The following is a 27,001-nucleotide window of genomic DNA, read 5'->3' on the forward strand; positions in this document are numbered from 1 at the left end:
AGGTTTTACAGCTGAATGTGAGACTTGACAGTCTGCAGTGTATAAAGAGCATAATAATTAAATGCACAAGACAAATCCCATCATGTTTTCTTGTACATTTCCTCCTTTAATAACATTTTGGGAAGAACAATGTACAGTGTCCTTATGAAACATAAAGCTACACAACAGCAATGGAGAACTGCAGGAAGAGGGGTTTGCCAAATCACTTTGTCAGGAAGAGCAGGGGAAACTGCAGAGGATGAAGATCTTTGTTGCAAACAAATCCAGGATATGAAACCTGGCAGAATTACTGCGAAACAATGTTTAGGTCTGAGGAGGGAAAGTCTTAACCTGCAGGTAAATGTTAACACAATCCTTCAACATCAACATGTGTGCATCCTGCCTAGGAAAAAACATTCCTTAACGTCTACTTTATAATGTATTTGTACTTCTGGTCAGTAACTTCAGATCTACTGCAGTCCCCGTAGTACAGAAGGTTACCGTCCATGGGTTATACAGGACATGAAGGGACGCGTGCAGGTGGTTTTCCTTTTCCTCACAGAGCGGCTACACTACAAATGGGTGTTCCTCATGCAAACGCTAGGAAAAGTACAGCTTAAGATAATTTACTGTAGTACAGGTGACAAGACACTAAAGTGAACAGTCCACAGCTGTATGTAGTGTCAGTTACAGTTTATGGCTTTGCATTGGATAAGGCATCGCTGTATTATTATAGAATACAGGGATGCAGCGAACGCTGGCAAATAAAAATAAATACGCTTGCTCCCGTCGTTTGTGCTGCATAGCTTCGTCGTTGTGGCAAACCCAGAGTGCGATGACGCTGGTCGCTCGGATCAGGCTGCGTCTAGATGATGTAGTCTATCTCCGAGTACAGCGTGTCTGTGAGCTCCTCTTCACTTGAATCCTTTCCTTGGAGGCACATGGAGCCTCTCCTGTGGTGCAGCACAGTGAAATCGTTAAGGCCTTAATATCTACAGTAGGATGTACTATTAGGATTGATGGCATTCAAAGAACCAGAGCACAAGACGTTACGTGACTGGACGCAGCCGCACCCGCACCCGTACCCACCCCAGGTGCCGGCAGCGGAGGTTCCCTGCGCACGGGCAGTGCTCGCGGGGCCCCTCGTCTCCGCCGCTCCAGGACAGCATCTCCATCAGGTGATTGGAGGCGCCGAGGCAGCGCTCGCGCTCCATGGGCTTGGCCGAGCAGACGGGGAAGAGCAGGGCTGCGCGCGCACACACACACACACTCACAGCAGGCGGGCGTCGGCCGTGGGAGTGCACGCGGCGAGCGGCGCGTCGCACGGAGCGCGGAGCCTACCTGCGTGGAGCGCGCAGCACAGGCCCGGCCCGCAGTCCGCCTGGCGCCGGCACGTGCCGCCGGGCTCCCCTCTGGTGGCGTTCGGAGTGCACTGGCCCCACACGCACAGCCGCCCGCCGCAGCACTCCTCGTCCCTGGCGCAGGGCTGCAACGTTCAGCAGTGAGAGGGTGAGGGTTAGAAGTCACAGCATGCGAGTCGACGCCGTGAGCAGCAGTAATGGAGCCCACGGGGGGACCCTTTATTAATAAGCCGATCTTCGCTGTAGGGCGTTCTAGGCACAACGGGCCCTCGCCCGCACGTGGAGCTCATAGACGGCGGTGGGTCATCGACAGCCGCTCCAGTTACACCTGTGGACGCGCTGCAATGCGGTGGAAGCGGAACCTCGGCCGCCCGGAGGAGAGAGACATCCGACAGGAACACGGACGGTGGCCATTCAGTGAGGTCGACCTACCGCGTCCGTGGCTCTGCAGGGCAGACACCTGGGGCTGTGTGCGTCATGAAGGCAATACCTCCCCTCCCCACAGTCCTCATCAGCGACACATCCCTAAGGACACGAGAGGCGACAGCTTAGACACTTGATTATCCTTTAGAATATGTTGATGTTGATCCACATCTTACTGTATATCTGTAAATAGTGTTGCCCAGGTCACCGCCCTCTGCAGCCGTGACGTTGTTTGTCTCCTGTAAACGAGTCAGAGTTCACTCAGGTTTCATTCAGAGACAAACAAACTACTTTTTTTAACCTACTGGGTCCGCTGTCACTTGATCAGAAGTGGTTCCACTGGGAGAAAGGGTACTGGTAGTTGTGTTCTCCTGAAAGGATTTAAAATGTTTAGAGAGAGATCACGCATCCCAGCGTCCACCTCTAATGATAAAGCGTCAGCCTCGCAGTCAAATTTTGCAGCGTCATGTAAACAGCTGGTTCCCGCTGGGTGCCTACTTGCTGAAACGCATCCTCAGGCTTGGGCTGCGCATCCTCCTGCAGCTGCTCCACTTCCACGAACACGCGGTTCGGCTCAGTCGCTCCGGAATGGACCTCCAGGATGTGACCGATGCCCGAGTCCACGATCTCCGGGAGAATGGCGTCGCATGTCGCCGCGAGAGCCAACGCCAGCAGGGCGACACGCGTCATGCTGCTGCTGATGCTGCACTGTGATGATGAGGAGGAGGAGGAGGAGGAGGAAGAGGAGGAGGGTGTGGCGGTGACGCTGACGGACAATAGCGGCGTCACGTCGTCACTTGGCACGTGCGCGTTTTTCACGGGTAACACTCACTAACACTCACATTAGCTGTTTTATAACATACATTACACGAGTGTTGCTGTTTTACCGGGTTTAAACTAAAACAGTTTAACGTAACAGTTTCGCGCCAGGTGAACTTCAGGTAACCACGACAACGGTGTTGACCTTAGCTAGTTAGCATTGACGCCAGGTGTTTGGGTCCTTGGCTTAACTCTAACAGGTAAAATAACGTGATGCTTCTAACTAGCTGTTATCGTGCTGTCTATTTGTAAAGTAGCTTTTTTGTACTTTATTACAGTGATATGTGTGTTAGACTGGCTGAAAACACACCGAACGGTTTTGTTATTTAAAAAAGTAAAAACATGCTAAAAGCATCTGTCCAGTTAGAAGAAGACGCAAACATTCAAATAATTTTTGTCATTAAAATACACCCGTGTTTAACATCGCAGGTAAGAGATAAAACTGCTTATTTTTCACGAATTCCCGTTTGGCATTAAAGTATATGGTTATATTTAAGAAGTAGCTGCAGCAACCGAAGCTAATTAAAATTGTCGCCACTTAATTTGCTGTTAATAAATCATTAAACTAATATTTTAGCACACATATTTTCCTACATAAATCAGTTACATGTCGACCAGTCAGTTCCTCACAGTGGCCACTAGGTGGCGGGGCTCGTCTTCGCGTGGACTCGGTCCTGGCGCAGGGTCTGTCTGCGCTCACACCTTTTGTGGTGTTTGCCCAGTGGTTTTGTGCAACGTTGGCTTTTACTGTATTTCTGCTGACACGCTGTAAAACGCTGTTTAACTGGGGTCCGGGTGTGGTTTCATGCTAAATTAGGAATTAAAGCAACACGTAAAAAAAATACACACAACCGGGCTTGTGTTTTCTGGCAGTCACCCGCTGGATGTTTACCTGTAATAATGAACCTTCATTTTAGTCTTCAGTGCAACATATACTGTTTAATATTGTATTTCTTGCCATTTGGCCGGTGTGTTGCCGTTAAGCCCGCTCCCCGCGGCCGCTCGGGGCCGCGTCGCCCTCGGAGCCCCGCCCTCACGCAGGCAGGGACGCCGCTGCGTGGCCGGCTGCGCGGCTGCCACAGGAGCGGGCACCACCGGCACAGCACAGGACCGGGTTTAACCAAAGGCACTGGGAGGAAGCAGTCGCGTATGAGGTGGGATCTTTATTCAAAGTTTCCATTTTTCTTCCCCGCGTGGGTTTGTTTAACGAGCTCGCTGCCACTTTATATCGATCGCATCAAACTTGATAATATGAAAATAGCGTATGATCTAGTAGCCTAGAACAAGGTCACAGCTGTTTATGAACAGGGAACGACTGTTACTTTAGTGACAGCGTGGAGTTGGGTGGTTTCGCGTGAGTTTCGAATTAATTGGCAACGTTGGTGTTTTATTTTGAAAATCGCCTTTGGACACTATCTGACGGAAGAAGATACGGGCTGTTCTGTGCTCCCTGATAACATGCTTGTTATCTTTGAGTGTCACTGGCCGCATTTGTATGCACTGAGTCACATCTGATCAAAGCTCACCTTCTGCGCTTGTAGCTGCCTTTTCATCAATCACAGACTGGAATAACCGCACTTCTGTAAGTTAAAAACCAGCTAAGAACAGCTGTAACTGGTAAGAAGCGTTGCAGTCGCCAGGACTTTTAGATTTGAATCCCAGCATAGAAGATTAGAACTTTATTTGTCATTGTACAAGTACAACAAAATTATGGTTATTAATAACCTGTGCACAGAAGTTAGACCCTGTGACTCGTCATGCTCAGCAACATGCAGATTGTAGGTAGTCCTTTAGTATTTGCAGTAGTGACACTATCTGCATAATAAAGAAAGGTGTGTCGCTGGCTGCATGTTAAATGAAGTAGGTGACTGACAGAAAGCACCCCTTTATGTTTTCTTGTGTGGCTACAGGTCAGTTTGCTGCAACTGCCACTGATGAAATAAGCTGCTGAACCTTTGACAAACACTGAACTAAACTATACACAGGGAATGTTAAAGGAAATGGGTCTGAGGGGAAACAGACAACTGAATATTTTGTGATTCGCATCTTTGTAAATGCTTCACTGGGATAAATCTGTTTGTTCTGTGTGTGTTCGGGTCTAAAGACAGGAACAGACAGACCAGAGTGATTCACGTCCAGCTAGATGATGCATGATCCGTCACAGCATTTTTAAGGAGGGTCACGGGAGTCATACAAGCAGTGGTTAGTGTTGCTTCCCACTGCTGTGTGGAGTCATTTCCTGTGCGTTTTACAGCTGCTTAAAATCCAGCCTACAAGTCCTCGATTGAAATGCTGCTCCAACATGGCTCTGCCACTGAGAGTGCTAACATAGAAACACATTTAATATATATGATCTCTGGCACAGACGCCGATGGTCTGTGATTTATGCTCAGATAAACGTCCCTCTGCATGAATATTCAGCTGCAACCACATGATCCTCCTCCTGCTGGAATTTCCCCCTTATTAAGCCTTTTTTGAATCCTTCATGTGCTACTATAGTAAAATATATGGAAACACAGTAAATAATCTGTTCAGTAATAAGATAAATAGTTATTAGGCAGTTGCTTTATTTTGCCAAAGACTGTACAGTATGTGCTCGGTGACTAGAGTTCAATCCTGATTCTGAAGTTAATGTAGAGCTGAGAGGATCCACAATCAAGGCTCATTGTACAGTGAGAAACTGGTGTAACAAAACAAACCAGTTTAGTTTATCTTTAAATACAAACTTCCACATTTTCCAAGTATCAGCTGACAGATGTCAACGTATCAGTTCTGCTCTAGTAGCGTACAGCTGCTGTTTTATCTGCTGTAATTAGCCGTTCCACTGGTTTTTTAACTTAGTGACAGTGTGCAGCTTCAGCTTGCTCTAATTGTGCTGAACCCCTCTCTACATACCTGCAAGGATGTGTTTGAACTACTCCGCTTAAATAATGTTCAAGGCAAAGACAGGTAAGAAACTCACTGGGGCAGTTAAAGGGACATGATATTTATAGGAACTGCAGAAACACTTCTGCTTTCTGTGAAGCTGTTGCTGCGTTGCCCCATAGAAGGATGCAACAACACAGCTGACGATGGAGCCGCTGAAGGAGGAAAGGGAAGAGTTCAGTACCAGAACCCCAGGGTGTCGCTTTACAAGCTCCCTCAGGTTTTAACGGGAGCACGCTGAGGCCGTTAAACTTTTATTGTCAAACAGGTAGGACGTTACAGAGGCCGGCTCCCCACAGCTTTGATGTGGACAGGAAACCAGGCACACTCCACAGGAAGCCTTTGGATGGGAGGCGTCTGTAGCAGCTGCGCGTTTAGTTGCACCACTCGCAGCTTATGAAATGTGAAATAAGGCATCATATCTCTCGACTCTCTCACTCCCTGTGGCCCTCGGTGTGTTTCCTCGTATTTACTTCTGTGAGAAGCATGCGTTTGTGTGGACAGTGTAGGACGTAGCCTCAGATCACTGAACTTTGCACCGTCTTCATCTGAGGCAGACTTGTTTACATGATTGTGTTGTTTACACGTTCTCGCTCTATTGATATATTCTCAGGTCATGTGCTGTTTTCTTCTGCAACATGACTCCTGTCTATTCTGAGCCTGGCTTTACTGATTGTTGGCTTATAAAACCTGCTGTTCCTGCCAGGCAGTAACACTGTGCCCTCCTGTGATGTGGTCCAATAAAAGACGCCCACAGGTCTGCGACCCTCAGCTTGATACATTTTGATATTTCCATGTTGAGTAATTGATCATGTCCTCTTTAATTTTGATTTATTCACTCAGTTTTAAGACATTTTATTATAACCCATGTGTTTGTCAGTAGCTGGGCATCATCGTGCTCAGTGTGTCCAGATTAATCAGTCTTCCAAAGCTGCTGTGTTGTGGACACGCATCGTGAGCCAGCCCTGAGGCTCTACAAGCCCCGTCCTGTATGTGTGAATTAATGCCTTTCCTCTTAAGTTCCGCCAGTGTTTCTACCTTGCTCCCGATACATCCTTTGTCTTGGCACTGCTGTCTGAACATGCAGCCAGTTTTCAGAAAGCTGAGATAATTCTTGAAGCTGTGGGGCCTGGAGCGGGGCAGAGCTGCTGAGCTGAAGTCCGAGGGAGCGCAGTGTTTAGTGAGGCGGACTGCCTGCTTATCAGGCCCACAGAGGGTTCCTTCCTGGTTTTCTTCAGTCTCGTCTGTAATTACTGTTGCTGGCTACTCTACAGTATGTGCATTTCCCAGCACTCCCAATGTTTTCCTTGTGCTGTCAGCTTCTTATTGTATTCTGATAGCCTGAAGCTAGTGGCTCTGGAGAAACAAATGAAGTCATTGCGTTATTGGTTTGGCACTGATGTGGGTTCAGTATCTTCACAGCTTTGTCAGAGTTCAACTGTATGCATGAAATGTTGTTTGTCTCTGTGTGTCTGTGGTGGGATTGTGGGTTTTTGCTGTTCAGGTGTTCCGCGTACATTTTTTACATTCCTTACATTTCTTTCCCATCAAACTGGACACAGAGCAACTCACCCATAGTAAAGAGATTCAAAAAGCTGCAGCAGTTATACTGTAAGAGTTTAAGTTGTAAATGAAACCTAAACCATCCACTGTTTACAAATGAATGCATGAGCCGCAGTTTGTTTCACTCAGTCAGCTCTTTTTTTAACATAGAGATACTGAGATTCCCCAATCCTCCTAAGCTTCATTTGTTTGGTTTGGATGTGCGGCCTGTGCATGTGTACTCTTTCCGCTTCGTCTATCATTACTTGTGTTTTTACAGCATTCTCATTTTTACTGGCTGCGTTCTGTCTGCCCACAAGCGACTTTCCATTCTGTCAGGCTGAGATGGTGAAGTCATCACAGTCTCTTTGACACAATGCAGTGTGAGTGGCGAGCATGACGACAGTCAGCGGTACCGTTTTCATTATTCCCGTATGACACATGGTTCCAATAATTTTGCCTCGTGAACCATTTTACCTGGAGTGAAATGTAAAACCATAAGTGCAGTCAAATGGTTCCGCATGAGCACTCCACCAAAGGCAGGAGACAGAGTTCTCAACACTTGCCAAGGTTTACAGTCAAATCAGCCTCAATTAATTATTAGCTGTTATTGCGGAAAACTGCTCTTGTGCATTAGGGAGTTTTCACTAGCTGAGACAAACCTGCTTTAAAATGTCAAATGAAAGGACTCCGCTGAGGTTTGCCGACTGCGTCCTGCCTCCTGCCAGTCCACATACTTCATCCTTCACCCCATCAGTCCAACGCCTGGAAGATCGAGGCACCTGCGTCGCAGCTTTATGACACGCGTGTCGCCGTTAGCCACTTGCTGACAATCAGAGAGCTGATGCTCCATAAAACCAGGGAGGCGACTCGCTGGCTTGTGGAGCCCACAAGAGCGTTAGCGCAGTGTGGGACTGGCGCTGACGGAGCAATTTAGAGCGGGTGTAGCCACGTGGCAGAGAGAATGCCAGCAGGGTTTGTGGGTGAATGGGAAGATGGCTCTCTCTGAAGCTACAGAGCAGGCAGATGCTCACTGAGCACTGTGTATACAGCACTCCGTTCTACTGTTTGATGTAGATAAACTGCCTGTAGCCTGTATAGACAATTAAATATTACTGTAAAAATAAAGTGTGCATGTGTGAGGTACAGTATGCATGAAGCAACATGGGCACCAAAACAGGATGCAAAGCCACTGATAAACAGGATCTGTGTAAAGGACACAGTCGCTGTTTCACTACATTTAAATCCTAGTCAAACATGTTGTGACCTGAGTCTCAAAGGCCGCTGGGGTAGTTTTGCATATACTGATGCTCTCTCTGGACAACTTCACGGTAACGGAGGTCAGCCACTGTCCTGCACAGCTCGCCTGCCCTCTGCTGTAACCACCCATCCCGCTCCACAGGCATTAGAGTATCAAAGAAAGGCTTCAACCAAACCTCATGGAAGCTGGTCTCCTCCAGACACATGGGTAAAGCAGGAAATTCCCCCATTCTGCTTTGATGGTGAGTTCTGTCACGGCTTTTTGGCACCATTCTTAGAGAAGAACTGCACTGCATTTAATTCTGTCAGATTCACCTCCCTTGACTGACTCCGCTGTGTGTTTTAGTATCATTTTAGAGCAGCGTCTTTCACACAAACGTAAACGGACCTCAGCAGAAGTGCGGCTGTTGAGCGTGTCTGCCCAATCACATCCAATCAAACTGTTGTAGCTCGGGCGTGTGTTGCTTTTACTTTCTTCTATTTTTACTGCTGGAAAGTTGTCTGGTTCTCGGATGGAATGAAAATTACTACTAGACAAATACTTTGTCATGTGCTGCAAGTTCTTACCAGAACACCAGTTGGTAACAGTTGTACTCTTTAGATAGATGTGATAGATGTGGCCTGTATAATGTAGATACAAAGACTCCTTACACCTCCAGTTACTGAAAGAATTCATGCCTGAAAGAATATCTTGTCTGCAATGATTTCCTCTACTACACTTAAGCCCAGCGCCAGAAATCCAGTGAATAAATGCTTTGGGCAGGAAGCCACTTATTGCTCCAGAAGAATTTCCTCTAGCACTCAAAATATCAAATATTCAGTAAAAGTTAACTCCATTATTGTTTCCTTCTTTGTCGCAGTATGTGCTGACTGCGAACTCCTCTTTTGTTTTATGATTAGTTAAGGATTTAAGCAAATAATAATTTTCTTGTTTTCAGTCATTTCAGTGTAAGAGTATTTATGTATACTATAATTGCTTTTACTTTGTATTGTATAATTGTATAATGCTACAGCCTAAACTGTAAAATCATCAGTGTTTGGAGCCAAAAGCAGCTGTTTTCATAGGCTGACTTGGTGATGCTTATGAAAAGAACACTGACAGAGCAGCTCATTTTCTTTTCACAGACCTGACTGTGAAGATAATTTGAAATGTTATCTTGACTTAGTGAGCTTTGATGAGGCGCGGTACTGTGCTGTGATTATTCTTGATAATTCGGTAACATAAGCTGGCATTGCGAGGCAGATCAAATACAGTACAGCTGTTTTGTCAACTTAAGGTAAATTGCATAACACATGATTTAAATTTACTGAAGTGATGTAATGAAATTGAAACAACCTTATCAGGCTAATTATAGAATATGAAAAATCTTTTGGACAAAGTTTTATGTGCTCAGTTCTTTGCTATGAGATGACATCAGACTCTCGTACTATGTGTCTCGCCTCCTCAGACTGGGCATGACGGTGTGGGCCAAGCACAGGGTGTAGCCACATCTGGCACAGAGCGCTGAAGTAAGCAGGAGCCTCGGCGCAGCGAGGCATCCACAGCAGAGACGATGGGAGAAGCAGAGGAGGAGCGGGAGAACGTGGCAAAGCTGTTTGAGAACTTTGTTCAGGCTCCGACCTGCAAGGGAGCCCTTCAGGCCTTCGGCGTCCTCTGCAGAACGCTGGACCTCGACCCCGCGGACCACGGCAGCTTCTACAGCAGCCTGAAGGCCAAGGTCACCTACTGGAAGGCCAAAGCCCTGTGGAGTAAGCTGGACAAGAGGATGTGCCACAAGGAATACAAAAACGGCCGCGCCTGTGCGGGCACCAAGGTGGGTGTATCAGAGTGTGGCTGAACTGCCCATTCATGGGGGTTTTGCGCCTGAGTATCCGATTCTCAAAATCTCTTTAAAAACTGGAGCTGCAGTAACTTGTGACTTGTATCACGGAGGTTTTATGATTTGGGAAGTGACTGTTGCTACCCCTCATCATGCACTTCCTATTTTCACAACATTATGCACATTGTTCCTTCTTCGTTACTGTTAAAGCAGAGGACCACAGCTAAAGCTGCCAACAGACAGCCCATCATCACTCTTTCACTGCAACAGCTCTGAACAGACAGCGCAGGAAATGAAAGAGATATACTATGGTCTGCACTGATTCTGTCATTTATAGACATGCAACTGTACGAAGTTAATACTCCGGCTATAAAACATGACTTATATATTCATCACAAGGGAGTGTGATTAGCCCTCACCCATCAGCTGGCCCCAGCATGAGTGTTTTATATTGCAGAGAAGCAGACAGCATCTCTCAGCAGCTATGATTACATGACCCCAGTTGCGCTGAAGGTGAGCTCTGTTCTTCCCAAATGGTTGGAGCCAGGCCCAGGTTGTTATTAAATGTGTAAGTGTTTTCAGTGTGTTTCAGCTTTACGGAATTTTTTTTCTTTGTGAATCAAGCCAACACCAAAATAGGTAAGAAGTGTGACTCTTAAACTTCTGAGCCAAATGTTTTAGGTCATAATTCGTCATTCTGACGATCTGCAGGGTTGTGTTGTAAAGTAAAACCTGGCACTGTGCTCATGTAGTAAAACAGATGTACACACACTGGACTGTATTCATTATTTAAACAGTAAACTGATTTTAGGGCACCAGATTTAGTTAGTTGTTAGTTATACATGTGCAGGACATTGTGAGACATATTTAATCATTTACAGGTAAGACATCATGCTACATAATTACTTATTTCTTCTCTCCCGGGGAGAATTACTAGGTGATGAGTCAGGTTTTTATGGCACCTCTGTGTTTTGGGAGTGACAGAGGTCTCATCGCCTCCTCTTCAAAATCCCACTGAAGCAGCAATCTTTAAAGGATGTGATGTCACCCCTCTTTTATGGGCTGTCGCAGCTGGCTTCACTGATGCTAATATGGAGCCACAGTCTCCCACGATTCAACACACCTCATCAGAACCCTCTAGCACAGAGTTTATTTCGCCCTGAGATTCTAACACATCTCTGTTCAGCACAAGCTTTGGTTGGACCTGTTGCAGTCACACATTTTGATGTTTGAGGATATATTGTGCCCTGAGAATTAAATCAGTTATATAACGTTTAAATTCCTAATCCACACTCACTGTATTACTTTTTTACTCACACAAAACTGGCTCTGGTTCATAACGAGGCGAGGGACAGATGTGATCAGGGTGAGGCTGAACTGGCATGAGAACAAGGTCACAGGTGGGAATCTGAAAGGAAGCGTCCTAACGCAGCAGATGTGGCGCACGCCCTCAGGAAACCCCTCATATCTGGAAAAATATAGGAAATGGAAAAGTGCTAAAACAAACAGGCCGATTCGGCTGATGGCTGATGGATCAGGGCACTCGAGTGAGTTCAGGCCGAATTTTCTGAACAAACCAAAGCTAGTGTTCTACATGTACTGTAAAATGATGTGATCCTGACCCAGTTTAGGTCTGTTTCTGTTTCTGCTTGAGTAAAGACCCAGCACACTTGCTCACCCTTTGTTGAAAGAAAAGCAGAACCAGCAGGCGGGCTTGTCCAGGCAGCTCGACACCTGAGAACACCTCATCCTCGTAGCCTCTGGCAGTACATGATGAAGCCCTGTGTTCCTGCTCACTCAAAGCTCAGTGAAAACCACCCCGCTGCTCAACCACACACACATAGAAGTCCAATTATGTGTTCTTTGGTGGAGACATTTAGTGTATGATGTGGGCTTTTGGGAAGCTGCCACATGGTCTGACTATCTCATTGAACTGAACCTCTCAGGCTTTGTGTTATTCTGCTGGTGGAGAGTCCTCTTGTTGGAATGTGTGTAGATCTTTGGCTGCCTACTGTTAGGATTCAGACAAAATGGTGCCTCTGTGTGTTTTTGTATGAATGAAAATGAAAGTAAATTTGGCAAAGGGGGAAAAAACTTTTTGTTATCAACACTGATTAGTTGAAGCTCCCAAGACTGGAAATTATTCACACTGATAAGCACCAGGCACAAGTGGTTTAGTTGTGGATTACAAATGCCAAAAGAATCAAACCCGACTCTCTCCAATTCTTTCTTCTCAACAATTTAAGAAGAAGAAAAGAGAGTTTGCCAGCACATGTGCATCGAATCTTCTATCTGTCGTTCGTGAGTTTGCATTCATTCTTGAGCCGCACATTCTCAGACAGATGCTGCAACTTCAGTGAAGTGACTTCATGCATTTTTGGGTGAGGCTGCTGGATGAATCACACCTTTGACATCCGAAGGTCCTGATAATGGACTAAATTAGTGGAAATCTTTGGCAAACATCTCTCCTGGCAATTTCCTGGTAAATGCATGGCTTCAGGCACGTGAACACGTTATTGACTGTTGTGAGAAATCATCTTGGAATGAAGCTCACAGCCGGTGCTGGAGGCACTCATCGTCTGAATGTGTGGTAGAGTGCTGCTCCAGCTCATGATCTATGTATCTGGTATGATTCATTCTGGCTGTGTGGATAAACAAAGGGGATGGGAGCTATTTTTCATCTCCGATTGGCCTGCTGTCTGTTATTATGAAGATGTCACCATGCTGTAGCTCATTTCCCTGAGCCTGCTGCTAATACCCAGCATCATTTCTCCTGCTTTCTTCTTCAGTGCCTTATCATCGGCGGAGGCCCCTGTGGTCTGCGGACGGCCATTGAACTGGCTTTGATGGGCGCCAGAGTGGTGGTGATTGAAAAGAGAGACTCCTTCTCCAGACACAATGTGCTGCACCTCTGGCCCTTCACCATCCATGACCTCCGGAGTCTTGGGGCTAAAAAGTTCTACGGCAAATTCTGTGCCGGGGCCATCGACCACATCAGTGAGTATCAGGGTTTTTGGATGAAACTGCTGCGGGGGCTTGATTTTCAATACCACATTTTACCTCTCCTCCAAGTGCGTTTTCTTGTGGTATTCCCACCCCTAACATAGACACAAGTGGCAGTCCGGTTTTCTGCTCAGTGGTGTCAAGACAACATAACACAACATCTGAAGTTCGTCAGAAAGTTCACACATGTGTACAAAGAGACGAGTGTGTGTCTCTGTCATAGGCATTCAGCAGCTGCAGCTGATGCTCCTGAAGGTCGCCCTGATTGTTGCCGTGGAGTTCCACATCAACGTGGAGTTTGTCAACTTGCTGGAACCTCCTGTTGAGCAAGATAACGAAGGTATCCACACATTTGCTTCAGCCGAAGGCCCAAACAGGAGATTAACACAGCTCGTATTTTCACTCACGGACAGTTGTTTCATGACCTGCATGCATCTAAGGGGCTGGAAAACTGGAACATTAAGCCGGACGAGGTTGAGAAGTGAAATAGTGTCTAAATGCTCCAAGAAAGAGCAAGCTGCATTTGTCTTCTTCTCTGTGGAGCTTTCTGGAGAATGTTTATTTACACTCCTACTCTGCAGCTTCAGCTGTACTTCGTGGTTGGTTAATCAGCCAAGGACCAAACACACGCACAGATTTAAGTTCTCTGACAGCCACCAGTAAACATGGGACAGACGAGCACTGGCACTAATCTAGTTGATCTTGTTTAGATGCTGATCCACTCAAATGTACTTTAACCAGTAAACACATATTAGAAGTTATTACTGTATATTTTAAATGACATTAGAGTGCTTTTTAAATTTCTCTGACCTGATGAGTGCATAGTTTTCAGCTAGATGCAGCGTGGTCTGACTGCTCGTCTTCATCTTCCCGTTTTGGACCGTAGAGAAAATCCCTCGTGGGCTGTTGTCAAGTGTTGTCCCTCCAGTTGCAATATCAATATGCCGATAACAACGAGGGCCTTACCTAAATTTAGGCACACACTTATCCCTCCTGGTCGGCTGTGACATATTTAGCTGCGCCCTTGACATCATGGAATGTTTTTCGTACATAGTGACACAAGCGCTCCACTCGCAAACATCTGCAGAAACCAACACTGCTGCACTCAAACAGCAATTCATCTGCGCTTTAATTACCAGGGTACTGACACTGCGCACGCTGGCATCCTGCGTCTCATTCGGCCTCCGCACTTGTCTCAGTACTGGCAAATTTCAAAACATAGCAGGTGGCAGAGATCCAGGAATGAGATGTGCTGGTGGAGCCTGCTGAAGTGCCCTTGAGCAAAACACCCGCTCTTATCAGTTTACATTCCACAAGCTGAGCCGATTGTTCTATGCTGGGTTTGTTGGATTTGTATTGCAACCCGTCTCACTGTTCCTCTGCTTTTGTTTCCATCTCTCAGGGCCTGGGTGGAGAGCTGCAATCCGACCTGCTGATCATCCTGTGGCTAATTTTGAGTTTGACGTCGTGGTGGGGGCTGATGGACGAAGGAATACTTTGGAAGGTGAGAAGACGGCGGATAAAGACCTGAACAGAATAGTTATGTCTAGATTGCACTTTACATGACGTTAAAGCTCTGACTGTTACTTTCTGCACTACACTGCACAGCACTGAACCTGCTGGACGCAAGTGGGGCATCATGTGAAACAAACTAAGTTATAACCTAAAACAGCTCAAATCTAGCACAACCTCTTTTCACTGAGCAGCTGCTATATAAGACGCCCCATGGGTCTGTCCGTCTCACTTTAAGTTACCTGTAGTGCAATGTCTCAGAAGGTGTGCTTCGTTTAAAGCTTCACAACAAACGTACACGTCAGTGAAGCTGTGATCTTTCCCAGTGGGACATGTTTCACATAAATAGAGCGGAGCCTGGGTTACTGCAGCAGCTGAAACATCACGCTCCCCATCGCTCAGCCACGCTGCTTTTAGCCTCTCGCAGAAATGCGGTGATCTAGGAATATATTCACATCACACAGATGCTTATTCCTAAAAAGGGCATTTGGGGCCAAAGCAAGACATCCAGCTCGTTCTCTAATTATGAAGAGACCTTAGGGAATTGCGTTTCCTCTGCAGTCGGTCTACTTTCATGACCTAACTACAGTAACACGCAGAGTTACTGTGCTGATTGTTGTGGCAAAAGGGGGAATGGCTCTTAGTAACGCTTAGCAGGCACGAGGACGATGCTGCGGTACATCTGTACTGACACAGTCTCATACATCCCAGCACATGCAGAAGGCAGACTTTCACTCATTTTCCTTCCTGTGCTCCCTGTACTACTAGTTACATTTGTAACATTTGGTGTCTGTTCGGAGCTTTTGAATTGTGTTTCAAGACCTAAATAGAGATGTGATATGACAGAGACAGTATCTGTCTTCATGCAGAAGAATCAAGTACTTTTTATTTTAAATGTTTATGATGCTCTAACTATCAATTTATTGTTGTCTGTGTTTAATTCTTAGCTTTTTCGTATGTCTGCCTTTGTTCCAGGTTTCAAGAGAAAGGAGTTCAGGGGTAAACTGGCAATTGCCATCACAGCTAACTTCATCAATAGAAACACCACAGCTGAGGCTAAAGTGGAAGAGATCAGTGGCGTCGCTTTTATCTTCAACCAGAAGTTCTTTCTGGACCTGAAAGAGGAGACAGGTGAGAAAAAAGCACCGTCTGAGTGATTAACTATGTTATAATGTACTGTCTAGACAATAGTATCTAAACTGGAAAAGTAAGGTTGTGTTCTCATTCTGTTGTCTTTATGTTCACCACTAGTTTTTTAATAAAGAACTAGGCGTTCACCCCTGGGGTGTGTGCGGTTTAAATCTTGTAGCCATAGTGGAACCATCATGTGGAACATTTTTATTTGTTTTTCAGGTATTGACCTGGAGAACATAGTCTACTACAAGGACAACACACATTACTTTGTCATGACCGCCAAGAAACAGAGCCTGCTGGACAAGGGGGTTGTCCTTAACGTAAGCTCAGCATTTTTCAAGTCAATGTTTTAAGTGTCTGCAGCTATAAACCATATAATTAACCGTAATGCTTCTAATGGACAGGACTACATAGACACCCAGATGCTGCTGTGCAGTGAAAACGTCAACCAGGAAGCTCTTCTGTGCTACGCGCGCGAGGCTGCTGATTTTGGCACCAACTACCAACTCCCCACGCTGGACTTTGCCATGAACCACTGCGGCCAGCCAGACGTGGCGATGTTTGACTTCACGAGCATGCACGCCTCTGAGAACGCCGCCCTGGTCAGGGAGCGGTCGGGACACCAGCTCCTGGTAGCGCTGGTGGGCGACAGTCTGCTAGAGGTGAGAGGAGGCAAGTTGTGTCGCGTTGACAATGTGACTAACATCACACACGTTCCTCCTGTAAGATGCTGCAGATGTGAAGAGTGAGGAAAAAGAGGAAGTGTTGTGTGTATGTGGTGTTAGATTCCTGTTTCAGTGGTTTTATGGTTGTGCTATGCAAGATTATAGCAATAAGTATAGTCACATTTTAACCTATTTTATATATCAGTAATAAAGTACAGTGTTGTTTTAGCACCTGCTTACACTGATGCACAGTTCCACTCGTTTCTATGCGTTCCCATGCAGCCCTTCTGGCCAATGGGGACGGGTTGTGCCCGAGGCTTCCTGGCGGCCTTCGACACAGCCTGGATGGTAAAGAGCTGGGCCCAGGGTCGTCCGGTTCTGGATGTGCTGGCAGAGAGGTACAGGCACAAACTCTGTGCATAATGTGTATGTACAGTGTGTCATACCTCTGAGTCATTATTGGCATGTTAAACACATCACTAACCTGTTGTTCGTGTCTTTTTATAGAGAGAGTATTTACAGGCTACTTCCTCAGACGACACCAGAAAACATAGCAAAAAACTTTGAGCTGTACACCATAGACCCTGGCACCCGATACCCCAACCTTAACTCCTCCTGTGTCAGGCCTCACCAGGTCAGATGGAGCAATTAGCCTTTTAGTATCCATTATTATATACAATGATCTTCATTATTTATTCAGATTGTCCTTTCTGTTTCAGGTTCGCCACCTTTACATAAGTGGAGAGCTGAAACCCTGCTCTCTGGAGCGCGCTATTTCCATACGACGGCCTGTTAATCTCTGCAGACAAGGTAAAGCTTAAAAGGACTGAATGCATAACTGCTGCTATCTATGCTGTATACTGTAGGTTAGTGGTGTGACTGAATTGAGGGGCTTTCCTCTGTTTTATAACACCCCTCAAATAAATATTGTGACGCGCACCTCCCCTTTCCTCCCTTTATTATCCAACAGAAGGAACCAGAATTAGCCTCCGTTTAGGTAATAAGTCTTGATCTGAGGTTTGTTTTTACATGTGGTTTCACTGGGAGGAGGACGCTTTGAAAAAGATCTGCTGGGTTGTGGCAAAACAGTGAAATAAACACAGCTTGGTCTCCAAGCGTTTGGTTCGGTTCCTGACTTCAGAACGAACCAGCATTCACATAAAACCTAGTTTAATCACGGAGGCATGCCTGCGTATCTGTTATGATGGAATGTCCAAGGCCAAAAGTAAACATTTATTCATATTTGAGATCAAAGTTTGATATTTACTGTAGTTGGACCCAACAGTAAAGATTAAGTGCTGAACAGAGCTTGTATTTAGCTGAAACAACTGGAGTCTTTCACAGAAGGCAGCGGGGGAGAACGTGTCTGAACAGATGTGCACATACCTCAGTACCCACTCCCACCATTTCTGGCATTTCTTACTCGCGTGCCATGTAATCTGTCTGTTTTTCTCAACGTAAATATTTGCTAAGGCATTGCACTTCCGCAATAAGTTATGTGATTTAGTTTTTTTCCTATCTCATAGAGTCTGACATCAGGCCTGCGAGACTTCTCACCTGGTGCCAGAAGCAGACCGAGGGCTACAGGAATGTGACCATCACCGACCTGGCGTCGTCTTGGCAGAGCGGCATCGCCCTCTGCGCCCTAATCCACAGGTTCAAACCCCAGCTGATGTATGTACCACGCAGCTGATGCTATCAGTACCAGTTATTCAGCGCTGTCACACGTCGCTGTGCCTCTCATTATGTGAACCGACCTGTTCTTGTATTGTGAGCTTTGCTCCGTCTTTGTGAGGAAACCTATTTGTTATGGGCGCGTTAGAAATGCTTGGAATTAGAGCAACTCTTTGTTGTTTGTGTGTTTTCCGCCCGCGCTCTCACCTCCCCCTCAACTTGCTGATAGATATGGTAAAACATATATAAGTTATAAACTGCTAGACAGGACAAGTTTATCAGCTCTTAGAAATAACTGCTTGTCCCTGTTTCCACATGATGTGTATCCTCCAAAATGTACTTGATGTTCTTTAGTTTCTACTTATGGAATAAATCCTCCTGTACCACTCTGTGCTCAGCAGAACTGTACGTACGTACGTGCTTTTACACATCTAATTATATCCTCTAGCTCTTTAATTATTGCTCTTTTACCTCACCACTACAATTTCATTTGATCCTGTAAGTTTCCAGAAACCACTGGCATGTTTCCCCTTCCCTCCTCCATATGCATGTCTGTCAGCAGAGAGGGGAGCAGGTTCATAGAGGGAGAGGAAAGAAGAAAGAGGGAGCCTCTGTACTCACACAAGCCCACCAGTGTTTGTTTGTGCTGCTTCTAGGATACTGCTCTTTCTTTTATTTAGGTGGTGTCTGCACCCTGTGAGTGAAGGTGAAGATGTCAGAGTGAAATAATAATGTTTTTTTTTTTTAAGTTGAACGTTGACGCCATAGGTTTCAGTGCAGTCATTCCATTGCGCTTACATTAAGTGTGTTTATGTCAGGATGCATGTGATTTAACACACACACTGTACACTACATGGAGAAATGAAAATCCCTTAGGAAACACTTCTACAGACCTCGTGTGCGTTATACAGGCCATCTGTAAAAGACACAGGACTTCAACGTCGGCATGTTGAAGACAAAAAAAGGGAAATTCTAACTTTAAACTAAATGATCTACTACTGGGTTAAAGCATTTAAAACCAGAACCTACAAACTGACTCAGGAACTGTTCGTTTTTGTCATGCGTAGCCTGAATCTTTTTTTTCCACACCTTGACTCCATCAGAGATTTCGACGCATTGAATGAGGAAGACCATTCTGCAAACCTCCAGCTGGCGTTTGACATAAGCGAGCGAGAGTTTGGAATCAGACCCTTCACGCCCATGAAGGAGCTGGATAAGACTGCAATGATCAACTTCCTGTCCAAGTTCTATGAGCTGTTCCGTGGAACGCCTCTACCTGCGTCAGGTACTCCTTGACACTGCTCTGACTCCTAACTGTCCTTGACTTCATGCAGCTCTAGAAAAACCTGCTGTTTTTAATAACATTGCAGTCCTCTGCTTTTTGTCTTTGACTAAATAATGTTAGGTTTCTGAAACGTGTGTTGTGCAGCCCTTTAGGTTAAGTGTACTGGCATGAGAGGAATGTGTGTTTCTACCGGAGCCATGCAGATATTAGATTCTTGGAAACATTAAACAGCTGCCTGCACCGACAGAAGGATGTTCGGTTCAGCGACTGTATATTAACCTGTACCTATAACAGCCAGTTGCATCCAGTCGCCTGCAGGGAACTATTAGAGCTTTATTTAGTGGGATGTTCTTCTCTAAGAACTTGTTATCCTCTGACATTTGTGGCTATGCTTGGTGAGCTTGGGGAAACCAATGCAAGTGTTGTGATGCAGGTTCCAGAAGAGGAGATGAAAACAACGAAGATTATCCACCTAAAGAGGTCCGGAGTAATAATGTGCTCAATCTTGCAGTGCCCAGAAAACGGATACCAAAGGTAACTGTAATGTCAAGTCAAATGTAATTTGACCACATGTACAGTATGTCTGTCAGTTTCGGTGGGATCTATTTTATATGCAAAAAGCGGTTTATAGCTTTACAATACTGGATATATCCTATTACGATACTTTACTGCTGTCGACTAGGATGAAACGAGGTCGGACGATGCAGACCCCATCTACAAAAGGAGACGAAGGTTCTGCTGTTTAGAGGAGGTTTGTAACGACCTCACTCAGACTGACCACTAGGTGGGATGTTTGGTGTAGTACTACAGTCTTGTGTGTATTTATGTCTTTTCAGGCCACTAATTTATCCAGTAATGGCTCCTTGGTGCAGGAAAGGACCGATCCTAAGGAAAATAAAGTGCGATCGATGGCTACTCGGTTACTGGCCAAATTCGAAAGCACACCCAGCTACATTCGGAAAACACAGGTATAAATGTGTCTGATTTAAATGTTTGTTGACTGCAGGTACTTAAAAGGACTATGATACATATTGACTCTATCATCTTTACGTCTGTCTGTAGCCTTCTTAACTCTTCCCTGAATTTAAAGTGAAATATTGCTGCTTGTCACTTTTTCATATGGACATAAAAAGCATTTTTATTCATTTTGAGCTGGGGCATTGACAGTGGTCTGTTGTTCCTAATGTGACAAAATGTACCTTTTGCTCATGGTTCTACTGTCTTTTTCTGTCTTCAACTTTTTCTATTACTGTGTCTTTTTGCTAAACCTTTCTGCTGAATCTCAGTCAGACACTCAGTCCCTGCTGCAAGCCCTTGACCCGAGTGAGAGCCTACACGTTAACCTCAGGCCTCCACTCCCTCCTAAACCTCCTCCTGAGATCCAGGTAGTCTGCCAGACTGCTATTAAAGCACAGCTCATACAAGGAAAGGACAGGCCAGCAGCTTGTAGAGCTTCACAAAGCCTTGTACTGAAGTATCTAAATGTCTTAGACTCCTGCCTTTGACTGAATGTGATTCCTTAATATGTTGAACCAGATTATTATTAGGTATATACAGTAGCTACAACTGAAGTTAAAAAAACACTTAAACCTTTTAAATCATATCAAACTAAGATGAGTTTTAGCTCTAATATTATTTAATTTCCTCCAGCTTTAACACCATAACCACCCCTTTAGCAGCCACTCACATCATACACAGTGAAATCAGCTGTATAGTTCTGTAGCTTGGTTTGTTGATGAGCAATCTTACCACATCTCACACATCTGCTGTATATATTTATTTCAGTTTGAATTCAGGATCAGAAAAGCAGAAGAACACTTAGTCCATGTGCCACCAAAGACGCTGCCCAAACCCCAACCTCACCCTCAGCATCCGTTTTCTGTAGTGAAGCTCAGACATGTTGATCAGACACATGCTGAGGCAGAGCCCCAGCCTCAGTCTGAGAGCCCAGACCCCCCTCATTCTGCCTCCTCCTGCCACTCAGCAGTCCATTTCATGTCAAGAGTCCTGCAGCGCCTCAGGGAGGTGGATGAACACGTCTCTGAGGTGAACGTCTTCTTTCCTATATTTCAGCTTCTCATGTTTCCTTCTCTGCCCTTTCTTTTTTTTTAGCCAGAGATCTCAGTAGATGCATGATGAGCCCCAAAAAGGCCCTAGAATGAATATGATTATATCTTACGTCCTGATTATACATTTGCCTTGTGTAACGTGTACTCAGGAGGTGGAGCCCCCAATTATCCAGTCGAACAGAAATGGCGGAGGCAGGCCTGCAGACTTGGCACAAGCTGAAACAGACTCAGGCGGATTATTGGCCAGTCGTAGGTCGGCTGGGCCACATCGCAGCACACCAACTATTTTGATTATTGCCATTTGCCAGAAGTGTGCGTGTGTGGGTTCAGCCCAACACTGCAGACACGTTTAGTTTTTCCAGTCATGCAGTGTAGAAATGTCCAGGCTAATAGTGATGAGTGCTGTATACGTTTCAAATACAGTTTTATTAGGCTTTTATGATTTGAGACGCCTTTAGCCTTGCTCTCTGGCTTATGGCTCAGGATGTCAGCTAATGGTTTTGTCATTTAATAATGTCACATACAATTATTGGCTTTCTTGCTGATCATACATGAGAAGCTTGACGCTGATCTTATGTTTAGCCTTAAAGCTGGAGCCATAGAGAGGTTGATTAGTGGATTAGCTGCTTTTATGTCAGTCTGGGCCAAGAGCCTTTAGGCTCTAGCTACATATTTAACATTAGAAATCATCATCCATCCCTAAACAAATTAAATATTTATAAAAGCTATTATTTTATACCATCACTGCTTTCTTAGTTTTATTATCTGTCATAATCTAATTAGTGGTGAGATCTTTATTTAACCACACAACTTGCCTTTTTAAATATTTTACTTTAAGGTTTTCTGCATTTTTTAGGTTGAAGCTCATCTCTGATTTGTCACTGCAGGTGTCTGTTTCAGTTTGTGTTGCAGTACATTAAAAGCACCCACACTAAGTGGACTGCGAAATGAATGTAATTAGGCAGCCTTCATTTCCTGCACAGCTACGTCATTGTTCTCCGTCTGATAATATACTCCGTTGTGAAACCCTGCTGGCCAAAGATTACCAAATTAATCTGCCTAATCACCTCCACGAATAGAACGCTCTACACTGGATGGTGGAAGAATGGTTCTCACTGCACCAAGGACACGCGTCTGACGGCTGTTCCTTTGTGTGTCGTCCTGCAGAAAAGAGCTCAGGCACAGCAGACTAGAGAGTTTCACACAAAGAGTATAAAGGATAAAGCCGTTCACCTGAGCGAGTTGTTCTCAGGAGACAGCTCAGCTGTGCTCAAGGTGACTATATCAGCTTGGTGTGTGGTCCCACGCTGCTGCTGTGTTTCACACTTCCTGGTCCTCACCCTGTGTTTGCTTGCTTACATAACATGAAACATATTCTGGATCACAGTTATTGCATGTTTCTTTGCTCCGTCACCAATTGTGTTAGTGTTTTCATATACTCTACTAGTTTGTAGACTACATACACTGATGCATGTGTGTGTTGGTTGATCTACATGTACAGTACCTGATAAAGCCGGCAAGTGCATGTCCATGATGTGAAAGCCTCACAGAAACAGCACATAGTTAGAAAGGCAGTTGCTCAGGATTGGTGTCCTGTGTCTTCTTACTCATTCCTATTCGTACCAGGCAGATTTGTGCTAGAGCCGTGCTTTTCATGACACGTTTGTCCCTTGTGCTTTCAATTAGCAGCAGGCTGACGGAGGAGACGCGTGTTCTCGTGGTGGCACTTTGTGGGTTTCTGTGCTCCACCCATAGCATGCAACTAAACAGCAACTCAGCCAGATGTCAACGGTGGTCACACTAGTTTATTACGCACATAAATGGTTTAATGTAAAGAAAACAGTAACTGAGCACGATAAGGATTCGTGCTATTGTTGACACTTTGATTTCTAAAGCGCAGGAACCGACATGATAAACGCTCTAATTGAGCTATAGAACCTGGTCATTATCTCTTTCCTGTAATTTTCCTTCAAGTTTCCTGAACTTTGTTTTCCTCTTGGTTAAATTATTGCAAACCAGGCAGAAAAGAGTCTGAGTGGGATTTAGAGCGAGGAGACAACAGACAGCCACCGTTAGTTCAGCCACCGAAAATCACACCATAGAAAGCGTTATTGTCTGTGAAGCGTTTCTATCCCTTATTGTCCCGCTCTTGTTTTCTACTGCGTTTCCACCGTGACGTCTCTGTGTCCCAGGTCGGCTCTGTGCGACGGGCCTTCCCATCGCCGGTTGACAAGTGCCATTCCTGCGGGAGGCGTGTGTATGTGGTGGAGAGGATCAGTGCTGAGGGGCTCTTCTTCCACCGCGAGTGCTTCCGCTGTTCCACCTGCAGCTCCGCCCTGCAACAGGGAGCGCACGGGTTTGACTCTGAACACGGTTTGTATTTTAAGCGTTGCTCCTCACGTCAGCATTAACGTCAGGACTGGTGAAGTGACTTTACTGACATTTTCTGATTTCATACAGGGAAATTATACTGCAAACTCCACTTAGAGCAGCGTAACAATGGGAGGAACCAGCGGGGGAGTTTGTGTCCTTCCTCAGTGGGTACCTTGCTTCTCTGTCCCATTCTGACACTGTTTACCGTAACTTGTCTAACTCCTCTGTCACATCTTCTGCTCCAGAAGAGCCATGGGCTTGAAGCTCAGGAACATTGTGTTGCTGACAAAGACAGCTCCCGGTCCAGCAGCGCAGCAGAGCAGCAGAGTCCGCCTGCAGCAGGTACCTTCGCGTCTGTGATGAGGAAGCGGCTGAGCTGGCCCCTAAAGCTGACTCGTGCTGTGTGTAACGCCCCCTGGTCTCTGTCCCATCGCGTGTGCACTACAGCACAAGCTCTCACTGGCCACTTGAGGACCAACGTGCAGGACTATGCATTCCTCTACGAGCTGCTGAGCATGAGTTTGCCTCTGCTGTTTGTTTTGCAAGAGGTGCTGCTGCAGATGTACTCGGAGACGGTGCCTGACGGGCCCAGCTCCTTGCAGCCTGTGCTGCTGTGGCTGCAGGAGGAAATCGGGCAGAGGCTCATCTAGGACTCAGCGAAACCCAGCTGTTAATGTTTAACACTGAAGATTAGACCAAAAGCCATTGAATGCGTGGCTGGGCTGAGTATTAGCTGAGCTGTTCCTCTCATCATATCATCATATCATGTTGGGCTGTGCAGAGATGACCTGCTGCTGCTGCTGATGATGACGACGACTGTCGTTTGCTTTTGCAGACGTCTGCCATTTAGGCAGGAGACAGTTTGTCAGAATAAAAGCTGCAAAAAATAATTTAGCCATATGTTTTTTATTATTTGTATGGCACAGTACAGGGTTAAAACGGATTAAATGAGTGTTTCGTTAGTGGCTGAAAGGCAGATTAAAGAAACGATGCCACAGTTGCATTAAAGATGTGAGACTGCTGAAACGTAAATGCTGTAGACTTTATCTTTTACATTTGACTGCCTTGGGAAATGGACCCTGATGTTAATTGCATTACTCAGGTTGTGACTAACTTGATGCACTTTAATTTGGGAACTGCCTTATGGACGTAGCAGGAAACTGCCAGAACCGTGTTTTTCATGTTTTTTTGACACATGCCCTTTGAATATATATGTGTTTTACACATATGATCATGGATGGACTCTGTTTTATTTTGTACTCTGACTAGTATGTTTACTTTGTTCAACTGGTATCATTTTTATGAATAACCAAAGAATCTGGCACAGACGTTGAGGGTTTGGTTTTAGTTTGCTGCCATCTACTGTCGAATCTCAGATACTAGCATCAAGGCAAATTGGAAAAAAAGCCGCTCATTACAAATATTTACATTGAGAGAATTAATTTCTAGATCATTTTGTGATTGTAGACTGTAGCAGCTGGTGAGCGTGCTGTGCTGTGTTTGAATGCGCCTGCCTCTCTTGCCATAATGTTAAAACATGTTGGAAGATGAACTCCCAATGTCTTGGACTGGAAGCGATACGGTTGCTCCCTGTTCACACACAGTATCTAATGTTGCTCATGAAGCACTTTAGACCTGCAGATCATCTCTATCTGCACAGTGACGTAAAATATTACATCAGGTATTATCTGAATTGTTTACAGCATCATCTGCTGGATTTGCAATGCAGGTTCGTGCTCTGTTACCTAAAGTTTCATTCATTTCATTAAGTTATTTAATGAAGAGACTGTTTTGTAATGAGCTACACTAAACTCCTGTTTTATAGCAGTAAATGTGGAAAGTTTCAGTGCTTGAGAATTTTTTCATGTGCACTGAATGGATTTGTGCAACAAAGGTTTTGTATCTGTTGAACACGACAGCAGCTGTCAACACACACACCTTCATATGAATGTCAGTATTTCGCTTTGCTTCCATAAACTGTTTCTACTTTGTGCGTTCAGCTGTGTTTATTTGTGTCTCCGTGTTTTCCTCCCATCAGCTGAACCCTTTTATGAAGTGTGTGAGGAAGGACAAATGACATTGTGAAGGTGATCACCGGCATGGTCACATGGTTGTGTGTTGTAATTGTGATGTGGCTGCAGACACTGATAATAAATAACTGACGTGAAGTGCTGAAATAATTGAAGCCTTTCGATGGGTTTTGGCTGAACTAAACTAAGTGAACGGCTTTAAACCAGAACTAGTACTAACGTTTAAGTCTTTTGTTGCTGCCCACATGAGATTGAATAACCAATAATTCAATAATAGTAATGTAGGCTTGAACTGGTTACAAAAAAAAAAAACAAATGCTAATGTAGGTGATTAGTTAAGTACATTAAGTAGAGAATCCCAGTACTTGATCTGGAAAACATTTGTTGATGGTATACAGTATCAGCTCCTGGTTCATTCAGGCCAAATGTTGAAGCTTCCAAATCTATGTAGAGGTCCTTTCATTTATGGGAAGCTGGTGGTTCAGTTAGTCTGTGATCAGGTTCACTATGAAGAGACGAGTAAGCGTCCAGAATTACCAAAATGCACTCTGCGGTTCTAGGAGGGTTCTAGTCATGTCTGTAGCTTGAATCTCATCCATGAACCTGATCTAATCACTTTGTTCTTATGTTCGTCATTCAACAGCTGCCACACAAGACATGTATCACTTCTTCCACTTACTGACAACCTAACGTTTAATGCTGTTATTAAGGATGTGAGTAGAAATAAATGTTCATTCATAATTGCATCTATGCCATATATTTACATTTAATTGTTTGGGATTTTAATACAATTAAAATGTGTTAGATACTCATTGATATTGAATGATTAAACAAGATACAATTTTTTTTTATCTGCTTTTAAATGTATAATGTATTTGAATTACAGAATCTCACTCTTGCTCTCAATCCAAATGGATCTCAATAACCAGAAACCTAAAATCAAAGCTGCTCTTGTTCCATAAAAAATGTGCCTGGTGTGTTTTTAAAGTTTGAAGTTAGTAGTACTGCAATAAACTTTCACAGAAACCTGGACACAACAGCTAAGATCGTATCCTGGTTTTACCATATCATGAACATCCTTGGACAACCACTTTGTGTAATGTAATAAAATGTCATCAAAGCACAAA

The 27,001-nt window shown here is 44.9% G+C and overlaps 2 protein-coding genes and 1 long non-coding RNA gene across 15 annotated transcripts; 1 reads left to right on the plus strand and 2 right to left on the minus strand.

The window, feature by feature from the left end:
* Positions 1-80: 80 nt before the first annotated feature.
* Positions 81-4,150, minus strand: dkk3a (dickkopf WNT signaling pathway inhibitor 3a). 2 transcript variants are annotated; one of them, XM_029143694.1, is made up of 8 exons: positions 4,109-4,150; positions 2,262-2,471; positions 2,069-2,134; positions 1,940-2,002; positions 1,773-1,865; positions 1,321-1,465; positions 1,069-1,225; positions 81-932 (listed from the first exon to the last, which is right to left on the minus strand). In XM_029143694.1, the coding sequence occupies exons 1-8, from the start codon at positions 4,133-4,135 to the stop codon at positions 845-847; spliced, it is 849 nt and encodes a 282-aa protein (XP_028999527.1). In that variant the 5' UTR covers positions 4,136-4,150; the 3' UTR covers positions 81-844. The 2 variants fall into 2 exon arrangements, with proteins under 2 accessions (XP_028999527.1, XP_055363566.1); XM_055507591.1 differs by lacking the exons at positions 1,773-1,865; positions 1,940-2,002.
* On the plus strand, positions 2,441-27,001 carry mical2a (microtubule associated monooxygenase, calponin and LIM domain containing 2a). Of its 12 annotated transcripts, XR_003785259.3 has the most exons (25): positions 3,564-3,736; positions 9,758-10,123; positions 12,919-13,126; positions 13,356-13,472; positions 14,535-14,636; positions 15,620-15,775; positions 15,998-16,098; positions 16,183-16,440; positions 16,726-16,841; positions 16,951-17,077; positions 17,163-17,253; positions 17,970-18,117; positions 19,221-19,402; positions 19,836-19,936; positions 20,085-20,153; positions 20,239-20,370; positions 20,689-20,787; positions 21,188-21,448; positions 22,639-22,746; positions 23,664-23,844; positions 23,932-24,008; positions 24,090-24,186; positions 25,883-25,931; positions 26,518-26,587; positions 26,761-27,001. XR_003785259.3 is itself a non-coding variant. In XM_029143689.3 (24 exons), exons 2-23 carry the CDS (start codon positions 9,863-9,865, stop codon positions 25,927-25,929), a joined length of 3,039 nt encoding a protein of 1,012 aa, XP_028999522.1. In that variant the 5' UTR covers positions 3,564-3,736; positions 9,758-9,862; the 3' UTR covers positions 25,930-25,931; positions 26,518-27,001. The 12 variants fall into 12 exon arrangements, 11 of the variants coding, with proteins under 11 accessions (XP_028999516.1, XP_028999518.1, XP_028999517.1 ...); XM_029143689.3 differs by having other exon boundaries at positions 26,518-27,001; XM_055507582.1 differs by having other exon boundaries at positions 24,093-24,186; positions 26,518-27,001.
* LOC129603919 (uncharacterized) lies at positions 15,969-16,812 on the minus strand. Its single transcript, XR_008694299.1, has 2 exons — positions 16,676-16,812; positions 15,969-16,508 (listed from the first exon to the last, which is right to left on the minus strand). It is a non-coding gene; the product is annotated as an uncharacterized LOC129603919 (long non-coding RNA).

The sequence above is a fragment of the Betta splendens genome, chromosome 3 (genome assembly GCF_900634795.4).
Source record: "Betta splendens chromosome 3, fBetSpl5.4, whole genome shotgun sequence".
Lineage (NCBI taxonomy): Eukaryota > Metazoa > Chordata > Actinopteri > Anabantiformes > Osphronemidae > Betta > Betta splendens.

Coding starts and splice junctions, on each gene's coding strand:
- mical2a (XM_029143683.3), top strand. CDS start 9,863: ATGGGAGAAGCAGAGGAGGAGCGGGAGAACGTGGCAAAGCTGTTTGAG. Junction 16,441..16,725: donor TGGGCGACAGTCTGCTAGAG/GTGAGAGGAGGC, acceptor GTTCCCATGCAG/CCCTTCTGGCCAATGGGGAC. Junction 17,078..17,162: donor CCTGTGTCAGGCCTCACCAG/GTCAGATGGAGC, acceptor TTTCTGTTTCAG/GTTCGCCACCTTTACATAAG.
- dkk3a (XM_029143694.1), bottom strand. CDS start 4,135: ATGAAAAGGCAGCTACAAGCGCAGAAG. Junction 2,135..2,261: donor CTGAGGATGCGTTTCAGCAA/GTAGGCACCCAG, acceptor AAATCCTTTCAG/GAGAACACAACTACCAGTAC. Junction 2,003..2,068: donor ATCAAGTGACAGCGGACCCA/GTAGGTTAAAAA, acceptor ACTCGTTTACAG/GAGACAAACAACGTCACGGC.